The following is a 24,829-nucleotide window of genomic DNA, read 5'->3' as shown; positions in this document are numbered from 1 at the left end:
CGTTTAAAAAATGTGACAACATCTTGAATGGATGCTGTGAATTGAAAACCCGCACTTTAAAGGGGCCAAGTGTGGGAGGGCTGGAGGTTTGGACCAAACCCATACCTAAATGGGTATGGGTTTGGTCACCACACACACCAATTAGCTAAACTGCAGGATTGTCTTACAGACATAAAGACATGGATGACCTCTAATTTCCTGCTTTTAAACTCAGATAAAACTGAAGTTATTGTACTTGGCCCCACAAATCTTAGAAACATGGTGTCTAACCAGATCTTTACTCTGGATGGCATTACCCTGACCTCTAGTAATACTGTGAGAAATCTTGGAGTCATTTTTGATCAGGATATGTCATTCAATGAGCATATTAAACAAATATGTAGGACTGCTTTTTTGCATTTGCGTAATATCTCTAAAATTAGAAAGGTCTTGTCTCAGAGTGATGCTGAAAAACTAATTCATGCATTTATTTCCTCTAGGCTGGACTATTGTAATTCATTATTATCAGGTTGTCCTAAAAGTTCCCTGAAAAGCCTTCAGTTAATTCAAAATGCTGCAGCTAGAGTGCTGACAGGGACTAGAAGGAGAGAGCATATCTCACCCATATTGGCTTCTCTTCATTGGCTTCCTGTTAATTCTAGAATAGAATTTAAAATTCTTCTTCTTACTTATAAGGTTTTGAATAATCAGGTCCCATCTTATCTTAGGGACCTCATAGTACCATATCACCCCAATAGAGCGCTTCGCTCTCAGACTGCAGGCTTACTTGTAGTTCCTAGGGTTTGTAAGAGTAGAATGGGAGGCAGAGCCTTCAGCTTTCAGACTCCTCTCCTGTGGAACCAGCTCCCAATTCAGATCAGGGAGACAGACACCCTCTCTACTTTTAAGATTAGGCTTAAAACTTTCCTTTTTGCTAAAGCTTATAGTTAGGGCTGGATCAGGTGACCCTGAACCATCCCTTAGTTTGCTGCTATAGACTTAGACTGCTGGGGGGTTCCCATGATGCACTGAGTGTTTCTTTCTCTTTTTGCTCTGTATGCACCACTCTGCATTTAATCATTAGTGATTGATCTCTGCTCCCCTCCACAGCATGTCTTTTTCCTGGTTCTCTCCCTCAGCCCCAACCAGTCCCAGCAGAAGACTGCCCCTCCCTGAGCCTGGTTCTGCTGGAGGTTTCTTCCTGTTAAAAGGGAGTTTTTCCTTCCCACTGTTGCCAAGTGCTTGCTCACAGGGGGTCGTTTTGACCGTTGGGGTTTTTCCGTAATTATTGTATGGCCTTGCCTTACAATATAAGGCGCCTTGGGGCAACTGTTTGTTGTGATTTGGCGCTTTATAAATAAAATTGATTTGATTTGATTTTAAATGTGCACCAATGTCACATTAGATGGATCATATGTGGCTTGACGTGGATCATATGCGGTGACATGAGCCAATCAAGGCAGGACGGGGCTCAAATGACAGGTTGGTCGTGAGTCACTAGAGGCTGATACCTGGTACATGTGAGGCACAGAGCAGTGCCTCAGTAGCAGATACGTGATAGCTTAAGCGTGATAGCTTGTGTCCACGGATTTATGGAGTTGTAGTAGCATAAATTAGGCATAAGGGTCACGGGGGCTGGAGCTTATTCCAGCAGTCATTGGGCGAGGGTGGGGGTGCACCTTGAATTAAACACTTTGAATTAAAAAAAATAAGGAAATGCTATTTTATGATATATGTGACAAAGGGGAAATAAAATATTTATGCAGTAATAACAGGGAGTTGATCTTAAATTCCAGAGTGTATTTGACTGGCTTTGGTTGTTGTTAATGGGAATACAGTATTATTTTGCTAAGAGGCGCTATCATCAGTCATCAACATTTTCACAGCTGTTGTATGGCATTGTCTTGCTCGTCCTGGTGGAGCCTATGCCTCAGTAAATTCAGCAGCCACCACCAGCTGATCTAATCTGGAGGGGAACCGATTGCTCAGCCCAGGTTCCAACTTGCTTGAGGGCAAGCAAAGAAAGCAGGGGGCAGAAAAGAGAAAAAGTAAAAGAAAGTGTTTGATTCTTTCCTTTCCCTGTCTTGGATGTCTCTGGTTAATTTTTCAGCATTTCTCCGCCGTCCAATTGTGTCTTCAGACCTAAGGCAGTATGAAAAGCACACATCCAGCGTCATGCTGGGAGGAGGACCATGTGTGGGGAATTCTTCATCCCTCGCTTTCATTTGCAAAAAAAAAAAAAAAAAAAACCCAAAACAAAACAAGCAAAAAGTGTCAGACAGGCAGGTGGACATGAAGCTAGGTAAATATTGATGACTTTTTTTTTTCTTGACCATTTTATATCACACCCACAGATAGGTTTCTGCAGACAGAGAGCCTGTTTATGCACCACAACATTGATTTCCTCCCTACTCCTTATTCATCTTTATTTTCACCAAATTTAATCTGGAATCTTAAACACCAGAGACCTCAGAATGTCGTTTACATATTAAAAAGTGGCTGATTATCATGGGGTAGAAACACAGATCTTTAATTTAGTGCATTTTAGACACAGCTTCTGTCTGTGCCGCCATGCTGGAGATAATTGTGGAAATCTACATATTGAGAGGGAGGCTGTTGTCTGGGGTTGTTTTGGAGTGGGCTTCTGTTATCTGCTGTAATTCATGTGGCACGATGAATATTACCACCTGAATTAGGTTATTATGCTGCCAGGTGGAGGCCATTCAAGTTATATATAAATAGTGATTGCCACCTCATGATAATGAACCAATTACTGAATGCTATTTGTAACAATATTGCAGCCAGAATGTAATTAACAAACAGTGGCTGGATACAGTGTTGTCTGTTGGACTTTAGATCAACACGAATATGTATTGAAATCACAGCAAAATGAAATGATGTTCTTCAAGTTTTCTGCTTCCTTGCAGGGGCTCGGCATTGATGTTTGTTTGATTATCCAGAGTTATGAAAAAAATTCTGATCAGCGAGGTAAAGATGGAAATGCAGTTGTTTGATAACGCGGAGATTAGGGTTGGGTATCGAGAACCGGTCCTTTTTGGGTATCCTTAAGAAATTATTTGATCCACTGATATAAATGGTAGATAAATGGACTGCATTTATGTAGCGCTTTTCCATCCACATCAGACACTCAAAGCGCTTTACAGATAATGCCTCAAATAATACCTCACATTCACCCCAATGTCAGGGTGCTGCTACACACAAGGTGCTCACTACACACTGGGAGCAATAGGGCAAGGTGCTCACTACACACCGGGAGCAATAGGGGATTAAAGACCTTGCCCAAGAGCCCTTAATGATTTTCTAGTCAGGCTGGGATTTGAACCGAGAATCTTCTGGTCTCAAGCCCAACGCCTTAACCACTAGACCACTAGAGTTTAAGGATCCAGTGACCAGTTTCACATTTATTTACTTTAAGACTCAATAAAATGTTGTTGACATAGAAAACCTGTAAAGCCTACTTTTAGTACACAGAAAATTCACAAGAGGTATCTAAAGGGAATCGATAAGGAATCGGATCGATAATGGTATTGATAGATAAAATCTTATCAATACCCATCCCTATTGTTTTGTAAGGTTGGTGATCTTGAACACAGAAACTACAGATTTTGTTTCTATTTTCTATTTATCTATGTTTCTATTTCTATTTATGTCCAGAGATCAAGGATCCACTATGTAGAGTTTATTTATGTCCAGAGTTTAAGGATCCAGTGACTAAATTCATATTTATTTACTTTAAGACTCAATAAAATGTTGTTGACATAGAAAACCTGTAAAGCCTACTTTTAGTACACAGAAAATTCACAAGAGGTATCGATAAGGAATTGGATCAGTAAGTGGAATTGATAATGTTATTGATATCAATAAAATCTTATCAGTTCCCATCCTTAGCGGAGATCAAACAAAATAATGACCCGTGACAAGGAGAGCATCATTGCAAAATGCACCAAAATATTCATTCATTCATTCATTTTCTAAGCCTGCTTATTACCCTTAGGGATCATGGGGGTGCCAGAGGCTATCCCTGCAGTCATAAGGCAAGAGACCAGTCTATCACAGGACCAATTCAAACCAATCAGTTGATCTCAATTATGTTATTTTCATTATCATTGGGAGCCAAAATTGTTTCATTAATCACCCAGCCCTGTATGGAGGGGATCAGATGGTCGGAGCAGAAGATGTTGTTACTTGGGGTGCACGAATGCTTCACCTCAGGGAGCTGTGATGGATGACTGTTGGTCGCACTTGAGCATTTCAGTGCTTTGCACACAATCTTTTTCTCCCCAATAAAACCCTTCTTATTTCAGAGAGGTACGAGAGGAACCGCAGATTCAGACATTTGGTGTATGTGCTTGGCTGAGGAGCCAATGGTGCGAAGCTACCATCTGTGGGATTATGACTGAACGCCTCTAAGTCAGAATCCTGCCTAGACAAAACGATACCGAAGCGCCGTGGATTTTCGGTTGGCCCCTGATAGCTGGGCCTCCCCCCCGGGGGGGAGGGGGGGGGCGGTGAGCAGAGCCGCTTGTGACTGGATAGGGGCGTGGCCGGATATGCGGCCGCCCCTCTCCTGCCACGCAACTCATGTTTGTGGAGAACCTGGTGCTAAATCACTTGCAGACGACCTGATTCTGGGTCAGGGTGTCGTAAGTAGCAGAGCAGCTCCCTCGCTGTGATCTATTGAAAGACCCTAGCTGGGACAGTAACCAGCTGGTACTCTGTTTTAGTTCCCATTTTGCCCAACGCATAGGGTGCCGTGCATCCTACTTCGTGCTGAGATTGCACACCATCTAACTAGCAAGTCAGAGTAGGATTTGCCCCAAATGTACTTGCCCTGTGTGCTGCACACCATGCACTGTTGATAGTCAAGGTAGAGCTAATTCCTACTGCAAGAAAGATGTGTAATGCTTCAGGTGAATAGACCAAATCTTTGACATTTCTCACTAATTTGTTGATAGTGTGGTGCACAGATCTCAATGACATGATGGGATTTCACAGATAAGGAAGGGGACCTCAGGGAAAATGGACTGAGTATGTCAAGTATACAGCACTGAAGATAAGATGTGTAGTTGAAGGATATACAGTTCAAGGTGGGTTTATTGTACTGAGACACTACTGAGGGACTGACAGGTAGTGTCAGATCATCAGAGACTGTTCTGTTGGATTGAAGATCAGTTGATAGTTCGACACCATTCAGCCGCTTTGTCCAAGACACTCTCTGTGGTGCAGAATCTGCATGTAAATTCTCAGTCAGTAAGTCGAGAAGAAAGAACTCCTGTGAGCTTATAAAGATAAACGCTGTTTGGACATCTGTAACACTTGCCTGCAGGTCCAGCCGCTCAGATTTATTTAATAGCCCAGAATCTCAGAAATGTTTCAGTAGGCATTAGACTCTGAGCAACATACAACTTCCTGGATCAGATTCATGTGCACTTACTCATCTATTAGGCTTCATTGGCAGGTTAGTTATATAGTCAGCGTTTTTTGTCCTGTTCCTTGTATGTTGACAGCATCCTAATTTATGCTGAGAAAGACCTATATCTTTACAGATGCACAGCAAGTCTGTCTCCCCTCGTTCTCTCTTTCTGTGCCACTGGACCCGAATCTGTTGCCGCTGGCTCTCTGTTAATGAGAACCAGCACCATACAAACGTATGAGCACTCAATTACCTCTGATCTCAGACCAGTAAACGGAATCACTGTGGCCAGGCCCCGCCACTTTACTGTAGCTAATTGAGCCAACATAAGCCTGTGTTGTTTTAACCTTTCATGTAAAGAAAGAAATGAATTGAAAGTAACAGAAGCCGGTCATAGGGGTTGAAAAAGTGGGTCAGGGATTGTTTCATATTTTGTACATTCACTTACAGTGAATTATTTATGAAAAATGTAAACAAATGAATGAAAAAAAATCCAATTTTTCCTTACTTCACTTACGTCTATAAGTATTTGCACAGTGATACTGTATTTTGGTGGACTATATGCTGCACTGAAGTATTCGTCTCATATATCAAAAAAGTGTGTCCTGTAAGGAGGGTAAAGCCATATAAGCCACATTTATTTTTTTAAATGTAGTCCATTTGCTTTATGCTTTTTTCTTTTTAATTTATAGCACCAACACCATGGTCAGAAGCAGAAGCTAACAGGAGAATTAATGTTATTGTACAAGGCACAAAGAACTTGTGAGTAAATGGCTTATTGTTGCCACATAACAGACAAGAAGGAGCATTTACCTCATTGAATACAAATAAACTTTTTCATTGATAATACATTTTTAAAACATTGCATCCTTACCTTAGCCTAGCCATCCTCCTTGTGACAGTTCTGGCTGTCCTACAAAGTGTAAACAAGTGAGTGCCGAGTAGGGCTCCTTATCATTTTTCAGACACAGATGCAATACGATACAGATCACCATATTGATACATTTGTGTTCATATACAGCTTATATGTTATCTTTAAATGCATACAGAAATTGTAATGTGCCGTGTTGGTGTGTAACTCGGTTTTTTAGTTATAATGTGCTGCTTAATGTGCGTTCTCTTGCACATTTTCACATTTTTGTTTGCCCTATGCCAAATTGACTTACTAATCTTGTTGGAGAAACTGTGCAAAGTGCAACTTCTGTCTGTTGCACCACTTAATGGTCAAGTTACACAGAGAGTCATTTTCAAACAAGAAAACACATCAGATTGAAGTTTGGGTCTCTCATGTGCCTTCTGGCTAACTGTCACTGAAATTTCACATCTTATTTTTCAAGAAAGTCTTATTCTTAATTACATTTTTCTTCGACCTTGCTGGAGGACACTTGCTGGAGATTATAAATAAGACTTTTATAGCAGTAGTAACAAAAATGACTTGCTGTAAGCATTAAATATCAGTTGATTATTTACAATAAATGTAGTCAATATTTTAAGTTCCACTTTTCAGTCCATGTGTCATTTCATCACCTCCATTTTTATCATTTCATTTTTGTTATTACTTTCACCCCTCATGGGGCTGGGTCCCTTTTCCAACCCTTAAATATCTTCCTTTTCAGTTGAATCTCTTAAACAATGACTGCCATCCTCTTGCACTCTGCTTACATTTTAATATATTTGCCTTTCAAAGTGAGCACTTTGTCTTTTTAACCATTTCCCCCTGAGCACTATGCACCGAATAGACCGACTTCATTTAGATCCCATCAGCCCCCTCTTGCCCCCTACCACTCAGCACTCCAGGCTGTTCTCTTACCCAACAATTTTATTTCTTATTTTGTTATTTGCTGTTTTCCTTCAGCCTCCAGCAATATGAACCCAGCAGCTTTTTGCCTGTAAAATAAGTTTTGTCTGTTCCCCAATTTCACTTTTCTCCTTTAGACATGGTGTCACATTTTAGCCCTCCAACCTTTTTAGTCCAAAGTCTTAAGTATTTAAACTGTCCGCCATAGGCTTTGGTCTTGGAAGGCACCTCAATTGGTTTTAGCTGCCTGCTCGAGTCACATAATCTCGGAGCAGATTAGACCCGATCCAGACTGGAGGGCACTAGGAAGCGTAGTTGACGGGATTAAGTAGCTATTGAAGTGACTTTAGCTTCTTTAGAGAGCAAAAGACAAGAGAATAATTCAGCTGCCTTTTAAACCGAATGACTCCCGCTCCTCCTTCTACTTGTCGTCCTCAGGCAAAGAAGGAATCTATATATAACTATCATTTCTCTCCGGGCTTCTGGAAACCAGCGAGAGTGTTGTTGCTGAGAGAAGCTGTTTCTCACCGTAATTAGTTATATCTGATCCCAGACTCTCGGCAGATCATTAGTGCTAATTGTTTCAGAAGCCGAGCTGACAAAACAAACAATTAAGACTCGTACGAACACTGATTGTGATTATTGGTATGTGGCGAGTGTGATGTTTTGTCTTCTTCTCACACACTGAATGATTACACGTTCCTCCAGCAATGTATTAATTTATCATTCAAGACTTAACCCCAAATTCCCCAAGGTTCAGCAGTTTCAGGCTAAACGTTCATGCTTAGGGACACAAGCATGCATAGATGTTTTGCATGTGATGTCAAATTATCCACAGGCCTTTGCGCTGTGGCATCTGCGCAGCCTTTATAATGTTACAAAATAAGCCCAGTTCCACCATAGGAATTCGCTGGGCATTTAAAGGACTCGATCCCTTTGCGTGTGTCTTCACCAAAAGGTGATTTTCTGAGCCTTTTTCTGGGACAACATAAGTCCCTGCTTTGGGGAAGGTACTTCTGAGCTTGGCACTGATTGGTCATTAACTCACCCAGGAGAAGATGTGACAACGTGGGACAAGCTAGACCAGCAAAATGAGAGCAAGAGCAAAAGGACCCAAACAGAACATGACTAACAGAAGCAGCAGGTAGACTGACGAAGAAGGTCAGGTGTGGTTGGCTTTCTTCTCCATGGATGTGGTCCAGCTAGCAATCGATTACTCGAGGAGGAATGAGAAACTCTACGCTACAGCTGAGAGTTGTAGAATTATTGTATCACTGCATACGTACTTTCTTGAGCACCGTGGATTTTAACCGCAATGGAGACACAGCAGCAGAGATCAATTATGTGACCTTCCAACAAACATTCCCAAAATCTGGGAAGTACTAGGTTGCGTTAGAGTGGTGGAAACAGACCTAATGCCATTGATACAGAGCCACAGCCAAATTGTTCTCCATTTCAGCAAAATAAATGCTGATAATAAAGTCAGTTAAAAAAAGTTGGTCTCTACTCAATAGACAAGGCTGCTTTGTTGGCTAAGGCTACAAAAAAAACCAAAACCTGCATATGAAGTCTTTTCATCATGAGTACAAGATGACTTGCCAACAAAATGGAAAAGCTGGAACATGCCATATCAAGGTAAAAATAAAAACATACACCACTGCTGCATTCTCATTATTAAACACGGCTCAATCTGATGAATCTGGCTAACACTGTAGGTTTAGGACATAAAGCTTAATCCAATGACAATAACAAGAACTTTAAGAGCAGATGCAGACTTTTGTAAACACACACACACACACACACACAAAAAAAACCTGTTCCACAAATATAAATGCCCACTGCTCTCAAACAAGTCGGACGAAGCCACGTGGATAGGAACCACAAAGGATCATGGGAAATCTGCTGCGTTACGGTAGACAGCGTCTTGAGTATTGAGTAGAGACACACCCTGTTCTTTCACTTTCTGCGTGATGTAGCTATGCAGTGGCATATGGGTGCCCATGGCAATATTAGCATATGAGTGGCTGAGTGTTTGGGTCAGTTTGTCATTGACAAAGAGAAGCAAAACATCTCTCATCCACTTCATACTTGACTCAACAGCCTCAGGGCAAAGACACTTACAAAAAAGAAAATGTTTCTACACATATTATTCGTGCCTCCTTAGTCTTTCCTGTCACCCTTGTGTGATTAAAAAAAAAAAAAAAAACACTATTAGGGTTGAAACAATTACTTCATTCACTACTAATAATCACAAATGCAAATTTACTTTCTCACAAGCTCATTTTATCTGCAGTTCTATTGACCGCGCGATTCGTAGGGAGGAATGGGACTTTTTGCAGGGATTGTAATTAGCATGAAAATCTGTTAGCTGGTTTACCACTTTCTGTTCAAAGGCCTTTGGAAACAGTGATGCATTGTCTGAATAAAAGCCTAAAAATTAAATCCATTTTTTCAGGAAGTGAGTCCATAGCTTTTACTCTCCAGCAGTTATGAAGTTGAAATCAAAGTCAACCACATGACCAGTCTTGCGAAACACAGTTGTAAACACTGTGTTGACCATTGGTGTTTTAAATAAATTGTGAATGCATCACTCTGTGGTGTTGGAATTGCCATCTCCAGTAGAATCTTCACATCTGTTGTCCAGCATGTTTGGAATTTTCAAAATACTTGGGTTTTTTCCAGAATAAGGTAGTGCTGGTACAATACACTTATCTCCAGATACGATAACTATTGTGATACTTGGGTGCCAATTCAATACCTATCCAGATACGTAAGAGATTCTACAAGTATTGCAGTTTCTTGCAACATATTGTGGTATTTGTTTGCTTTTTGCAAAATTAGACCACGAGGAAAGGTTAAATGATATGTGTCTAGAGCTTAGAAAGTTGTTTTGAATTCTCCATTTTTCACTTGGGGTCACTACTACAGATCCAGTGTTGATTTGGCACAACTTTTACACTGCGTGCTCTTCTTGATGCAACTCCACATTATATGGAGAATAGGCTGTGAGGGTCTTGAACCAGGAACCTTCTAGTCTGGAAACAAGTGCACTAACCACTTAGCCACCACAAACCATTTGGTAATTCAGTAATTAAAATGCTTTTTAAATGAAACTGTTTGCCAGTGTATCTTTAACCCCAGACATGGCTGCATGAAAAGTGGTAAAAATAGTTTATTAGGTCTGGGAATATCTCCTTAATTGGTATTTCACGATGTATGCCACAACGCATCTTGCAGAGAACTCTTCTTATGGTGGATTTTTATTTTTCTCTGCTCAAAGGGAAAAACTGGGTACTGTGTTATGTTGTGTTGCTGCAGTAGGCCACACCCAACAAACCTGTGGCCCCCTCTTGGGCGATGAGGATATTGCAGGTGGGTCCTGACAATTCATTAGAAATAACTTTAAGAAAGTCTTGAACTCAAAGTTTTGATTAACAGTTAGATGATTTTCAGATTTCAAAGTTGGCCCTGATGTTCTTGCATTCGGGAATAGCTCTGCTATACAATAAAGTCTGACTTTGACTAAATCTGGGAGAATCAAGATTAATGAAGTCAGTGAGTGGGTACTCAAAATTTCAGGAATTAACTCAGTAAAAATGACTGCATGTTCAGTGCTTTAAACTTTGGGTTCTTATAGAGGAGGACCAGTGAACCTCCTTTTTTGGGGTCATGTTGGCGTCTTTTAAGCTTCACCACTAATTGCAGAGTCCTAGTGGCCATTCAAGCCACGGTTACTTGGTTCTTGCAGCTACTGTGACCATTTAAACCTGTAGTGACAAATGAAGTGGTAATCATGAAATAATCAGAATACTCAGTTCTGAAAGTAAGTGGCACCTCAGTTACATAGGAACAATATGTTTTTTTTAATGTTTATGGTTCCTGCAGTGCAGCTTTCATAAATGTACATGTAAATCTGTTTGCCTTTTTGCGCACGTGTGTGTAAGTATATTATGTGTATGTGTTGACAGGGAGGCCGCTTGGCTCCTGCCTGCAGCCTGGCAGTTGTACGCAGGAGGACGGCGTTATCGGCATCACGCTGCAGGCTCCTCACCATGCTACGTACCCCGCAGGGCGGTCCTCTACTGCCCTGGCAATGATGAGCGAAAATTGAGAAAGCTAACATCACTGGACGTCGACTGTGCTGTTCTGGACTGTGAGGATGGCGTCGCCCTCAGCAAAAAGGTACATTTTAGGGGGGAAAAAAAACACCCAGATGTACAAGTCAGCAAGAACAAAACAAACAGTCACAGCTGTGTCATCCCGTTTTAAAAAACATTCCTGTTCAGTCTTCCTGACAGGTGCTTGGTCTTAATCACTGAATGGAAACCACCTAAGTGCAATGTTTAAAATAAGCATGTTTCACCCTATTATAATGGCATAAAGGCAGTGCTGCCCCCCCGGACAGAGTCCTTTAAAACAAGGTGACCACGTCCCACTGGGTGAGCAGTGGGAAAGCACCAGATGCAGCAGGTTAAAAGCATTGTCCTCCCGCCTACACCAACTCCCCATTGGCCCTGCTGAACTGCCCATGAAATTGTGATTGGAGAGCAGGATAAAGAAGCAGCCCGGATAAAAAAGTTAACTAACAAAGGTTTTTAAGTCATGATAATAAAGATGATTGATATAGCTGGAGGCTGTTCCTGTAGTAGACAATGAGATGAGGGCTTCTGTGACTGACGGCTTAAAGCTGTGACCCCACGATGGAGCTGGTGGATGTCAGAGCTTCTGTCTTTATTATGTCGGGAGGAATGCAGCGCTCAAGAAGTCATTCAGACGTTGGATTCTTGACCTGTCAACATGTGACATCTCGGTGTCCCCATTTTAATCCAGTCAAAGTATCAAACCAGCTCAGACAGTCATAATTCTGTACAAGTATGTTGGGGAACAATTGCTGTTATGTGCAACTTGTACAACTGAGGCTATAAATTTACATTTTATATGTTAAGGTAATTTTTTAAAAATCCGTGGCCACGCATCCCCTGCCGTGAGTAACTCAAGCGTTCATAATACAGAAAGAGATGGATACGTGTACACGTAGATGGAGCACAGTTCCATGTGGCCCAAAAGTATATGATTATACATAGAAATTTTGAAATAAATCTTACAGAGATTGACTTTGTTCTTCAGTGATATAATGTACAGAGTCCACAGTGTTCCAAGTGGCTCTGCTATAAAAATCCTGACTGATAGATGGCCCAAAGGTTCATAGGGTGAGGAAATGGTATAAAAAATTTTGATGACAGCGTTTATAAACTATAGCGTTGAAAGGAAATTGTTTAGGACACTTGTAGAGATGAAGCGAGATTTTATATCCACTATTCTGGTGTGTCCGGCGGGGGTAGCAGTAGTTATATAATATATTTAAATCTGCTTTTATTCCCTTTGTCAGATTTTCAGTGGATGTGAGGTTTACCTACGCCAAGTTGACTGTCTTGAAACAGCAACTAATATTCGTTAAGATTCCAGAAATTGGCGTAAGTTAGTTTAGAAGCTTGTAAATATTGTAGAGCCAGTGCCTTTGTGTTTTTAAGAGCAGGTAAGTAAATAAATAAATATAGAATTAAGTCAAATTAGATCTCCAGATTGCCACTGTTGAGGACTCCAATGACTGGAGAATCCAAGCGGACGTCCACATTTCTCCTGGCTGAGGCAGATCGATGGTAGCTTTCAAGAAGTGGGAATAAATTTGTTGCCTCTGCATGGATAGTTGCCATGCAGGACCCGGGGTAGTTCTGTGGTGTGGTGGATGAGGCCATGTGTGGCATCAGCTCAGGTTCCCAAATTTGACTTGACTTAAGATACCTACGTGTCAGGTTCCTCCTTATACTCTATCGCCAAAAGTGTTCACAGCAACACAGTCAATTGTACTATTTATTGTGGAGAAATGTTAAGTTCTTGGGGCCATACAGAGTTGACATTGTTGAGACCCAAGTTGACATTCAGGAATTAATTCATTTTGGTCCAGTAGGTTAGGATGTTTTGTGTAGATCTCAACTTAGTCCAGCTTTGTTTTACAATTCACACAGTATATTCACGTTTTTGGGTGGTACGGTTTTGTAGTACAAAATCTAGAAGAGGGTTATGAGTTTCCATATCATCATATTTTTGCTGGAGAAGTAACCTGCTAAGGGCTGGTATTCCATCCAGTTGAAGTCACAGACTTTTGTCTACTATATCCTGGGATGGGCACCAGTCCGCTGGGCCTCAGGGCTTGTATTGGACTTAATTCTTCAAATTTTTCTAATTGTGTTGAAGATGCTAAATGGAGCAATGTGTAAACCGTAGCTTGATTCTATCTTTGTTAATTTGAACAGGCGGATGCAGAATGGTAATAATACCTCAAGATCAGAAGTAATTAGTATATCAAGTAAAAATAGGACATCATCAACCTTCATAACACATATGTTCTATAAAATGAAAAGCATGTTTTGTTATTTTGAGGCAAACTTTGGAAAGATGGTTCGACGTATTGCCTTCTTAATATTGAACATTTTACACTTGTCCTTTATCTGTTTGCTTTTAAAACCCATAGTTTGGTCCAAACCTCTGCTTCTCACTTTCTTTATGTTTGAGCCTATAACTGATTTAACCAAACCTACATTCTGCAAAAGCATACTGCTTAATATTTAACGCAGATCTGTAAATAAGCTGCGTGAAAATAGGTTTAGAGCTACAACTTGTGATTTGTAGGTGCATTTTTTTTTACTGGTTTTGCCTCAAAAATAATGTCAGGATCATAGTATATGCTGTTAAAAAGTGAAGGGGAAAATGTCATAAGAAACAGATTCCTTTCCTTCAACCTTTCACTAACGGCACCCTGAGTGGTCTTTACATCAAACTACCAACAATAAATCCCAGAAAATAGTTTCGTTCCCCTTCCTTGATCTGCGTATCTGCTTAAATTGGGAGGTGGTGGCATAATGGTTTGCACGTTGGACTGAGACACCAGCGATCCGGGTTCATTTCCCGATTGCAGCCACGCTCTCAACTGGCACTTTCAACAACAGTGGTGGGGAAGAGTGAGAGAAACATGCCGCGGGCCCTTCTGGAAACAAGCTTCGGGCTTTCGTTGGCTACCCACGTTAAATAAGAACCTCTACCTCTATAAAAGCAGGACACAGTCATCTGTGTCATCTGGACACATTTCAGTCACTTTTTGACACCATAGTATACACCATGTTTGCTTTAAAGGTGTTTTGCATATTTTTCCAACAACCCAATCCTGTGTGTCCATACACAGATATTCCTATTCGAAATAGTATCAAATCAACCGTTGTAGTGTTAAATCAATGTGATCAACTGTAATAGTTAATTTAGACTATTGCAGAGTTTATTTAATGCAGTTGTGACTCCTCAATAATAAAATGCTCTCTTCTCACTGTGGCTTCCTTTCTTCACTTCTACACTCTCAGCTTCTCTTTCCATTGTTGCAGTTGGAAATCAATCGGGGTTGTTGTGGAGACATATATATATATATATATATATATATATATATATATATATATATATATATATATATATATATATATATATATATATATATATACGAGGTCTATTAGATAAGAAACCGACACTTTTATTTTTTTTTTAACTATATGGATTTGAATGACGTGCGATTACACCAATCATGCTTGAACCCTCGTGCGCATGCGTGAGTTTTTTCACGCGTGTCGGTGATGTCATTTCACAGTGGGCAGGCCTTGAGTGAGATGTGGTCCCGCCCTCTCGGCTGAATTCCTTTGTTTCACACGCTGCTCGAGACGGCGCGTGTTGCTTTATCAAAATTTTTTCTGGACCTGTGAGGAATATCCGAGTGGACACTATTCGAGAAATTAAGATGGTTTTCGGTGAAAAGTTTAACGGCTGATGAGAGATTATGGGGTGTTTCTGTCGGTGTAAGGACTTCCCACGGAGCGGGACGTCGCGCAGCACTTCCAGGCGCCTTCGTCGGCCTGTTTCGACCTGAAAACATCCTAATTTAAGGCTTAATTCACCCAGGATGTCTTTAGAGAACGGAGAAGATTCAGAAGAGGCCGGCATGAGGACTTTATGCGGACATTCCACTGTTTAAGGACATTTTGTAATGAAAGACGTGCGCGCAAATTCGCCGAGTCGTTTCTGTGACGACTCGGCGAATCTGTGTGTGCCGCGACAGGAAAAACACCTCCGTGTTGAAAACCATTTGTAAAATTCAGGCGGCTTTTGATGGCTTTCAACAAGTGAGTAACTGAGAAATTGTTTAACAGCTTGGGCATGTTCCAACTTGCCCGTTAAGGTTTCCAACGGAGGTGTTTTTCCTGTCGCGACCCCCCGCGGTCGGGTCTGGCCCGACATGCGACTCTGCCCGCACGTTCTTTCATTACAAAATGTCCGTTAACAATGGAATGTCCGAATAAACTCCTCATGCCGACTTCTTCTGAAAGTTCTCTGTTCTCTGACGACTTACTGGGTCAAGAGAGCCTGAAATGTGAAAGTTTTCAAGTTGAATCGGCGAGACGCTGCCACCTCGAAGCGCAGATCGCCGTCAGGCACCGTGGGCTGTCCTTAAAGCGACACTACCAGACCAAAATATCTCATCAGCCATTAAAATGTTTACCGAAAACCAGCTGAATTTATTGAATGGTGTCCACTCAGTTGTGCCTTACAGTTTTGAAAAAATTTTGATCAAACAAAGCAGCAGTCTCTGAGCCATTCCTAAACAATGAAAAAACGACGAGAGGGTGGGCGACTCCTCACTCAAAGACTGCCCACAGGCGAATGACGTAACTGACAGGCGTGAAAAAACTCTCGCATGCCCACGAGGGTTCAAGCATGTCTGATGTAATCACACATGATTCAAATCCATATGGTTTTTGAAAAAAATAATGAGGTCGGATACTTTTCTAATAGACCTCGTATATATATATATATATATATATATTTGCTCCCCTGTTGGGTTAAATGGCGCCTCTGGTGTGTGTGTGCTTTTGGGTTGTTAGGAACATAAACGAGATTATTTTCTGCATTCATTTGCATGTTTTTAGTTCAGTTTATCTTTTTTTAATTCTTATTTTTACCTCCATGCTTCCCTCTTGGATTTATGGTCTAGTTCTTCTTAAAATGGAATGAACCAATTTGACCAAAACTTGGTAAAAACTTTCAGCAACACTCAAAAACAATTCATCAAATTTTGAAATGGAAGAAAAAGAAAAATAATATTTGAGAAACGGGAATTGCAGGGATTTTAAAAAAGTAAAATATCACGGCTTTTCACTGGAGAGAAAATCAGATTGCTTTTAATCAGGTTTTAGTTATCATTATGTTATCGAATTGCCAACAGTGAATGTCTTTGTTTTTTTAATTTAAAAATGATGTATGTGATTTGATAATTGATTGGGTTCTTTAGTGTAGAAACAACAAAAACATCTCAATTTCTTTTTAATATCAGAATGTTTAGATAAATAATAATTAAATAATAGATAAATAACAATTTAATAATAATAATAATAAAAACGAAATTTAAAAAAGGACAGGACTTGGCTGAGGACAGGGAAGGGTGGGATGAGCTGCTTGGTCTGCTGCCACTGCAACTCAGATCCAGATAAGTGGAGAAAATGAATGAATGCATGAATATTTTCATGTCTCAAATTAGATTTTTCTGTTGGTCTGCTTAAGAAATATGTAAAAACAAACAAACTGTATTTTATTTAGTCAACATGATAAGGTATCTAAAACTATTACGCAACACCACATAGCAAAAATGTTGGAGCATAGCTTGATTAATAAAGGGACAGAGGATTTTATAAATTATATTTGTACTAATGGAGTTATGCACTTGAATGACCTTTTTCATGAGGTACTGTTCATTTCTTAGTCCTCCATATAATGTCAAAAATCTTCCATAAGTTGTCAGTTTGGAGGAGACTGTGATCAACGATGATCTTTAATTGTAAAAGGCAGTTTCCACCCTGTATATCTTAACTTTGATTGTGCTCACCATGACAACAGCACAGTCTGAACGGCGCCTTTGAGAAGCAGTGCAAAGCCTCCGTGTTAAGACAGTGACAGACATGGAACGCGAGGTCGCCAAATACCAAACTCCACCTCTTCTAGGTTGAATCGAGTGATATATCTTTGCATCCACAGTGGGGTATGAACACCTGACTTCTCGCTCTCGTGACCAGGGCACTACCGGAGCAGCCAAAGGGGAACGTACAAAATAATTAGTGCATGTTAATCGATTTTGCCACTACATTTAATAAAGGGCATTAAGTTGTTGAACAACATTTCACATGGTGAAATTACAAATACTGACATAAAATATACAGTCTCACGCTTTTTTTTTGTACCTGTCATGAAATGAGTCACATTTTTGTGACATGTTTTTTTTTTAACCGTTCCTAACCCTACCCCTAACCATAGCCAGAACCCCCCCCCCCCCACGACACCCCACATTTTATGGTCCTGTCACAAAATGAATTTGTGCTCCCGTCATAAAAATGTGGTACTTTTCGTGGCGGTGTCACGAACCATTGATTAATTTACATTTTGTGATTGCATCATGAAAAGTGTGTATAGTAGCTCAGCAATCAGGAAGCCTACTTGGATTAAACTTGGTGGGAATATTCAATTCAATTTATTTCATTTATACAGCGCCAAATCACAACAAAGCTGCCTCAAGGCGCTTCACACAAGTAAGGTCGAACTTTACCAACCCCTGCACCAAGCACACTCCCTCTGATGATATTGAGGAAGAAACCTTAAGCAGACCAGGGGTGACCCACTGCTTAGGCCATTCTAACAATTACAAGGTTTTGCAAAGTTTTACAAAGCTAAAGAAACAGAAAATAGAAAATCAAACAACATAATAATATAAAGAAGATGAGAAGTCCACACAGGCTTCAGCACCACAGGTAGGGGTTGTCCACGCCATCAGTAGGCCTGTCCCCACGACAGGGTCACTTGCAAATGCAGACTGCAGCATGCAGCACATGCCTCAGGCCTTCCACCTCACAGTCTGTCGGGGCCCTTCGGTTCAGATCCGTCCGTCGTTCGTACCTCGGACAGAGAGAAAAAGAGCAGAATCAGTCGGCCAGAAAAAAACTACACCTAAGGTATAATTCATCAGCAGTAAATCAACTTGGATAGATGTCTAGTAATATCTAGTAACACTACCTGGATAGATATCTAGAGGTGATAAGGTTTTGGAGTAGCATGGCCAACATGCATGGTCAAGGAAAACATGGTCTAAAAAACACATTTTTTTTTGTATATCTCAACAACCAAGAAGGATTATCTAAAGCATACATTTATCGGCAAAATATTTATGATTGATTGGTATAAATTACTTCATAATGAAGTTACACAGACGTCATATATGATGTCATACATATTCAAAAACACCACTACAGACAGATGTACAGTGCATCAGGAATTCACAGCACTTCACTTTTTCAACATTTTGTTATGTTACAGCCTTATTCCAAATTGGAATAAATTAATTTTTTCCTCTCAAAATTCTACTCACAACACCCCATAATGACAACATTAAAAAAGATTTATTTATTTTGTAATTTTTGCAAATGTATTAAAAATAAAAAAAACTTTGCTCAGTACTTTGTTGATGCACCTTTGGCAACAATTACAGCCTCAAGTCTTCTTGAATATGATGCCACAAGCTTGGCGCACCTATCTTTGGGCTGTTTTGCCCATTCCTTGTTGCAGCACTTCTGAAGCTCTGTCAGGTTGGATGGGGAGCTTTGGTGCACAGCCATTTTCAGGTGTGTGTCTTTCCAAATCATGTCCAATCAACTGAATTTACCCCAGGTGGACGACGGTACTATATCGTAAAAGTGCCTTGAGCAGGCAATTCTCAAAAAATATATGTGTGCAAGGAAGAGACTAGTGAGGGAAGCCACCAAGTCACTCTAGGCTGTGGTGACTGGGAATGCAGGAGCTGTACATAGTTATGGTACAGTACTACAGTGTTTGTATTTCTTAATGTGTGATGTAAACAAAGTCCAGGAAATGTTCTTGAGTGCCAAGAACTGTGAAGTGTAATTTTTTTGTCTCTCTTTTATTTAACTAAGAAAATACTTTGGCATTTTATTAAATATTCCTGTTACACAAAATTGTTTAATTTGCATTTATTTCTGAACTTATTTTAAATTCCATACTTAAAATTCAGGGGTGCCAATAAGTCTGACCAAGACTGTCGAAGCGCAGCCCAGGAGCCCTCCTATGATGTGTTCATTAATGTATTCTTTTCATTATCTGTCACCTTAAAACAGGGCAGGTCATCATCACAGAAAAGGTGCAGCGCTTAGAAAAAGCCCACCTGCCCCCTCTCTGTGAAAATTTAAATGTGGCTACACCCGTTTTAATCGTCTGCCACTTTGACTCCCAAAGCTGTGTGCGCTCCATCTTGGCAGCGATGGCGGCTACCCAAGAGGCAAGGCGATAGGAAGGGTAGCAAAGGGTAGGAGGCACCCAGAGCTCACAAACTGTCGCCGTGGACCCAGAGAGGAGAGGAGGAGGAGGAGAGAGGGGAGGGAAGACAAGGCCGACTGCTCCAACACTCTTACACATATCATCATATCTATATGATCAGTGGGGTGGAGGAAAAGGGAGTGCAGGTTGAAACCCTGGAGCGGAACTGACGGCTACACCTGTCCTCTCTCTTTCTTTCTCCCTCGTCTTGTTCTCTTTCTCATTCGCCTTCTCCTCTCCAGAGTCCTTTGGGTTAAGATTGTTTATCTCTCTCCCTCTCGTGTTTTCTTCGTCTCACAGTGCCCTATGGTGTCGCATTGCTGTTGGCGGTCCCCTCTCTTTTTTCTTCTCCACCCCCTCGCCACCCTCGCCGCCTCCCCCCCTGCCTCCCTGCTGTAGAAATTCTCTCCTAATCCATGGAAGTTTGGAACTAATGAACTAACTGCTGAGCCGCTGCCACGGAGCTTGGTCCCAAACTATACTGTACTTCACACTCGATTTCCTCTCCAGATGGCATGGTGGCAAGGCCGACACGGCAGGGAGCACCTCTTGCACACGAGCACACGCCTGCAAATAAACCCGAGTACGTGAGACGTGACAAGTGGAGTCAAACATACACACACGCACACACAAATGTAAACACGTGTACATAGAGAGATACAACCAGAAATGTAGAAACACTGCCCTGTTTAAGGTGGTGGTATATTTCATACAAGTACTGTCCAACCAAGAAAAGCCTCCATATGTTTGTTTGTTTTTTCAGCCGCCTGCGCTCTGTGGTGGGATTAAACAGCCTGTCTTTATGAAAAGGGTCATAATCCACAAGGGTGCTGGCAGACGGGTTCTTAAATCTTGTCATTGTCTGGAGCCATTTATTAATGGTGCTGTCTTGTGCCCATCTATAGAAGAAGTATAATGTCAATAAAGTGAAATACACACCAAGACTACTGATGTCACTGCACAATTAGTACATGTGATACTCGGAGTGGATTATATGGCCTAAAATTGATTTGTACAGTATTTGTTTAACTTTTTGGATGGTGATGGTGTTATATCAAGATGTTACTGGTTTTTCACCATATGATCATTTTAATACTTATCTTATTTGAGCAAGATTATAACACTGACTTCTTCCATTTTTAAATCTGCTCCTTCAAACTTAAAATCTGGATGAAAAATTTCATGAATCAATGATTTTTACAGTTTTCTGTTTAACAAATCTGTGACTGTGTTGAAATGATGATTTTTGAGGCCGAAATCATCCGGCAGCGCAGACGTCCGCTGGTTCACACAACAGAAGCACAGTTTAAGAATATTTCTATAACCATGAATTTGTGTTTTCATATGAAAATGACTTTGTAGGCAGGTACTTGTGTAGCACCAGGGGTTTTGACTCACATGTGCAGTTCACTAGAACAAGAGGAAGAAAAAAAACAACTGACCCTTGACCGTCATAGTGTCAACGATTTTTCTTCATCAGTTCTGGTTTTGCATATTTGATCATTTATTGTCATATTTTGTTGTTCTTTGTTGTTGTTAGTATGGCCAAATCAATGGGTCACCACTCTGCGTCTGATCTGCTTGAGGTTTCTTCCTCAAAAAAATGTCTGGGGGAGTTTTTCCTTCCCACTGTTGCCACTGTCCTAGCTCAAGGTGGTTGGTACGGTTAGACCTTCCTCTTGTGAACCGCCTTTGGGTGGCTTATGTTGTGATTTGGCACTATATAATTAAACTGGTTGGAACTGAACCATGCAGTGCTCTTCTGAGCTGTGAATGTGCCACAATGATTGATTTTAAATTAATTTATATTTGGCATTATTTTACATGGCATCATTAAACATGTATTTCAGGCCTGGTGGGGCTTGTCATTGTCCTAATTTCTCACTATGTTGATGGTATTCTGCAATTCCATATCATAGTGCACCATTAGGATGTGAATCGTACAACAACTCACGATTCAATTCGATTCCAATTCTTGGGGTGACTATTCGATTCAGAATCGATTTTCGATTCAAAGAGCTCTGAGAAATAGTTATATTACTTAAAAATGTTTATGTTTAAGAAAATGCAGCTTTACAAGGTTAATCAAGTGATACTAAATATGTAAATTTACTTATCTGCTTTGCTCGTTCAGAGTTGACTGGCAGTTTAGCGAAGCGCTGGTCAGTAGTCGGCATAAACCGCTGCTCCGCTCCTTTTAGCTCCGGGTGCACATTGACGTAGCATGTGGACTTGTGGATTTGAAGTGTTTCCGAAGTACTTAACTTTCATTTTGCAGATTTTGCACACTGCATAAGTCATGTCAAGCTCCTTCTTACGCAGCAAATAATAAAATCCAAAATGGGCCCATACATTTGCCTTCAGCAAAGACGGTGCTGGCTGAATTAGCTCTTCATCTGCCATGCTAAGTTTCAGCTCACGAATGTTTGAAGCACGCCGGACCCCCCCGCCCCTTGCGGAGACGCTGTAGTACGGAAGCCGTTGCCTGACAAACAGTACACGCAGCGAGTAAGCAAGGAAATGTTTAATAAAATGCTTTTTAAAAATCGATTCTTGGACATTTTGGATCGATTCAGAATGGTAATAAATAAGAATCGCAATTCAGACGTGAATCGATTTTTTTCCAACACCCCTAGTGCACCATGTCACTAATGATAATTGTGACACTGATGCACCGCCCACCCTTAAGTGATGCAGCTTTCAAAGTGTCTGATTCATAAAATTTTCTTCATTAAAATTAGGGATTTGTTCTTTATTATATTCCTGTTAACTGAAGTTGGGGCATTTTCCCCATGTCTGTCTGTAAACTTTTTGTTTCCGCACAATAGCTGAGGAACACCTCGTGTGATTGAAACCATTTCTTGGTGGTGTGTTGGAACAGGCTAGTGGAAGGATACTTTTGAAAATGGCCATGACCTGTTATACATTATGCTATTATACAACTCCAATTCCAGTGAAGTTGGGACGTTGTGTAAAATGTAAATAAAAACAGAATACAATGATTTGCAAATCCTCTTCAACCTATATTCAATTGAATACACCACAAAGACAAAATATTTAATGTTAAAACTGATATAAACTTTGTTGTTTTTATGCAAATATTTGCTCATTTTGAAATGATGCCTGCAACACATTTCAAAAAAGCTGGGACAGTGGTATGTTTACCACTGTGTGTTACATCACCTTTCCGTTTGGGAACTGAGGACACTAATTGTTGAAGCTTCGTAGGTGGAATTCTTTCCCATTCTTGCTTGATGTACGACTTCAGTTGTTCAACAGTCCGCTGTCTCCGTTGTCGTATTTTGCGCTTCATAATGTGCCACACATTTTCAGTGGGCGACAGGTCTGGACTGCAGGCAGGCCAGTCTAGTACCTGCACTCTTTTACTATGAAGCCACGCTGTTGTAACACGTGCAGAATGTGTCTTGGCATTGTCTTGCTGAAATAAGCAGGGACGTCCCTGAAAAAGACGTTGCTTGGATGTCAGCATGTGTTGCTCCAAAACCTGGATGTACCTTTCAGCATTGATGGTGCCATCACAGATGTGTAAGTTGTCCATGTCATGGGCACGAACAAACCCCCATACCATCACAGATGTGTAAGTTGTCCATGTCATGGGCACGAACAAACCCCCATACCATCACAGATGTGTAAGTTGTCCATGTCATGGGCACGAACAAACCCCCATACCATCACAGATGTGTAAGTTGTCCATGTCATGGGCACGAACAAACCCCCATACCATCACAGATGCCGGCTTTTGAACTTTCCGCTGGTAACAGTCTGGATGGTCTTTTTCCTCCTTTGTCCAGAGGACACAACGTCCATGATTTCCAAAAACAATTTGAAATGTGGACTCATCAGACCACAGCACACTTTTCCACTTCGCGTCTGTCCATTTCAAATGAGCTCAGGCCCAGAGAAAGCCGCAGCATTTCTAGATGTTTTTGATGTATGGCTTTCACTTTGCATGGTAGAGTTTTAACTTGCACTTGTAGATGTAGCGACAAACTGTGTTAACTGGCAGTGGTTTTCTGATGTGTTCCTGAGCCCACACGGTAAGATCCTTCACCTTTAAGCCGTGGTCACAACCCGCCGTACTTGCACATGCGTGCAGTCTACTTGCAAAAACGTGGGCTAAAATTGTAGATCCGTACGTCGTAAGTACGGATCGCCGTAGAGGTTTTAGTGCATGCAGAACTTTCGCTGTGGTCAGGCTGCGGATTCACCAGCAGTATAGATGACGCACGTTGTGAGTACTGCCTCAGTACGGATTTAAAGCAGCACATTTTCATTCAATTACTATTGAATTAACCAAATCCGTACGGAGGCATTAGGCTATTCACCACATACTATGGAATTAAATTGTAGGTATAAGATCTTGAAGATTGTGATACACATATATAAATTAGAATTAAGTTGAAATTTCAAAAGCTGGTCATCAAGTGTGTAGTGAATATATTCCTCTATCAGTGTTTCACACCTTGTGTGACGTTTCACTAACTCTGATGTGGGGAGGCCGACAGACCTGCATGCACGACGCAGCTTCTCACTTGAACTTGGACTTTATTTACAAACATCAGCAACACAGACACTCCACAGCTTCAGTCTGACAACTAGCTGTAACTTTTTGAGGCAAGTAAACACTCGTACAACTGACCGCTGCAGGCTGGACATGCTCATGCATCGCCGACGCCGAAAAACACCTGCTGCTCCGGTCCCGCTCATAAAAAAGAAAAGCGACCCCCCCACACACACACTGCTTTATTGTCATCTCTCTTTATCGTTACACTCCTAGAGATGTGCGTTGAGCGTACTCCCTCCCTCCTCTTGCTACTGCCTCCGTACGTTTTCACAAAAACGTAGTGGTCGTGGCATCCGCAGAAAACGTACGGCAAAAAAAAAAAACGCACGGTGGGTTGTGACCGGGGATAAAGTAGACACCATCTTGATTTTCAATTCTGCACAATAACTAAAGTGCAGCTCATTTGACTGAACCTATTTCTCAGTGGTATATTGGGGACGGCAACAGGAAGGTTCCTTTTGAAAATGACAGTCATCAGTTTTCCAGTGTGGCCTTTATGGACACCATCGTGATATTTATATTCATACAATAAGTAAAGCACACCTCATCTGACTGAAATTTTTTC

At 41.0% G+C, this 24,829-nt stretch overlaps 1 protein-coding gene across 1 annotated transcript in view; it reads left to right on the top strand.

Moving 5' to 3' along the window:
- Window positions 1–24,829, top strand: part of clybl (citrate lyase beta like) — a 157,450-nt gene that overhangs the window by 72,238 nt on the left and 60,383 nt on the right. The window contains exon 2 of the mRNA XM_034186702.1: window positions 11,180–11,393. Coding sequence (XP_034042593.1) covers window positions 11,180–11,393 — 214 coding nt within the window. The remainder of the gene's footprint in view (window positions 1–11,179; window positions 11,394–24,829) is intronic.

Source organism: Thalassophryne amazonica, chromosome 14 (genome assembly GCF_902500255.1).
Source record: "Thalassophryne amazonica chromosome 14, fThaAma1.1, whole genome shotgun sequence".
In the NCBI taxonomy this organism is placed as follows: domain Eukaryota; kingdom Metazoa; phylum Chordata; class Actinopteri; order Batrachoidiformes; family Batrachoididae; genus Thalassophryne; species Thalassophryne amazonica.
The sequence above is the reverse complement of the archived record's forward strand: the minus strand, read 5'-3'. Positions and strand labels throughout refer to the sequence as shown.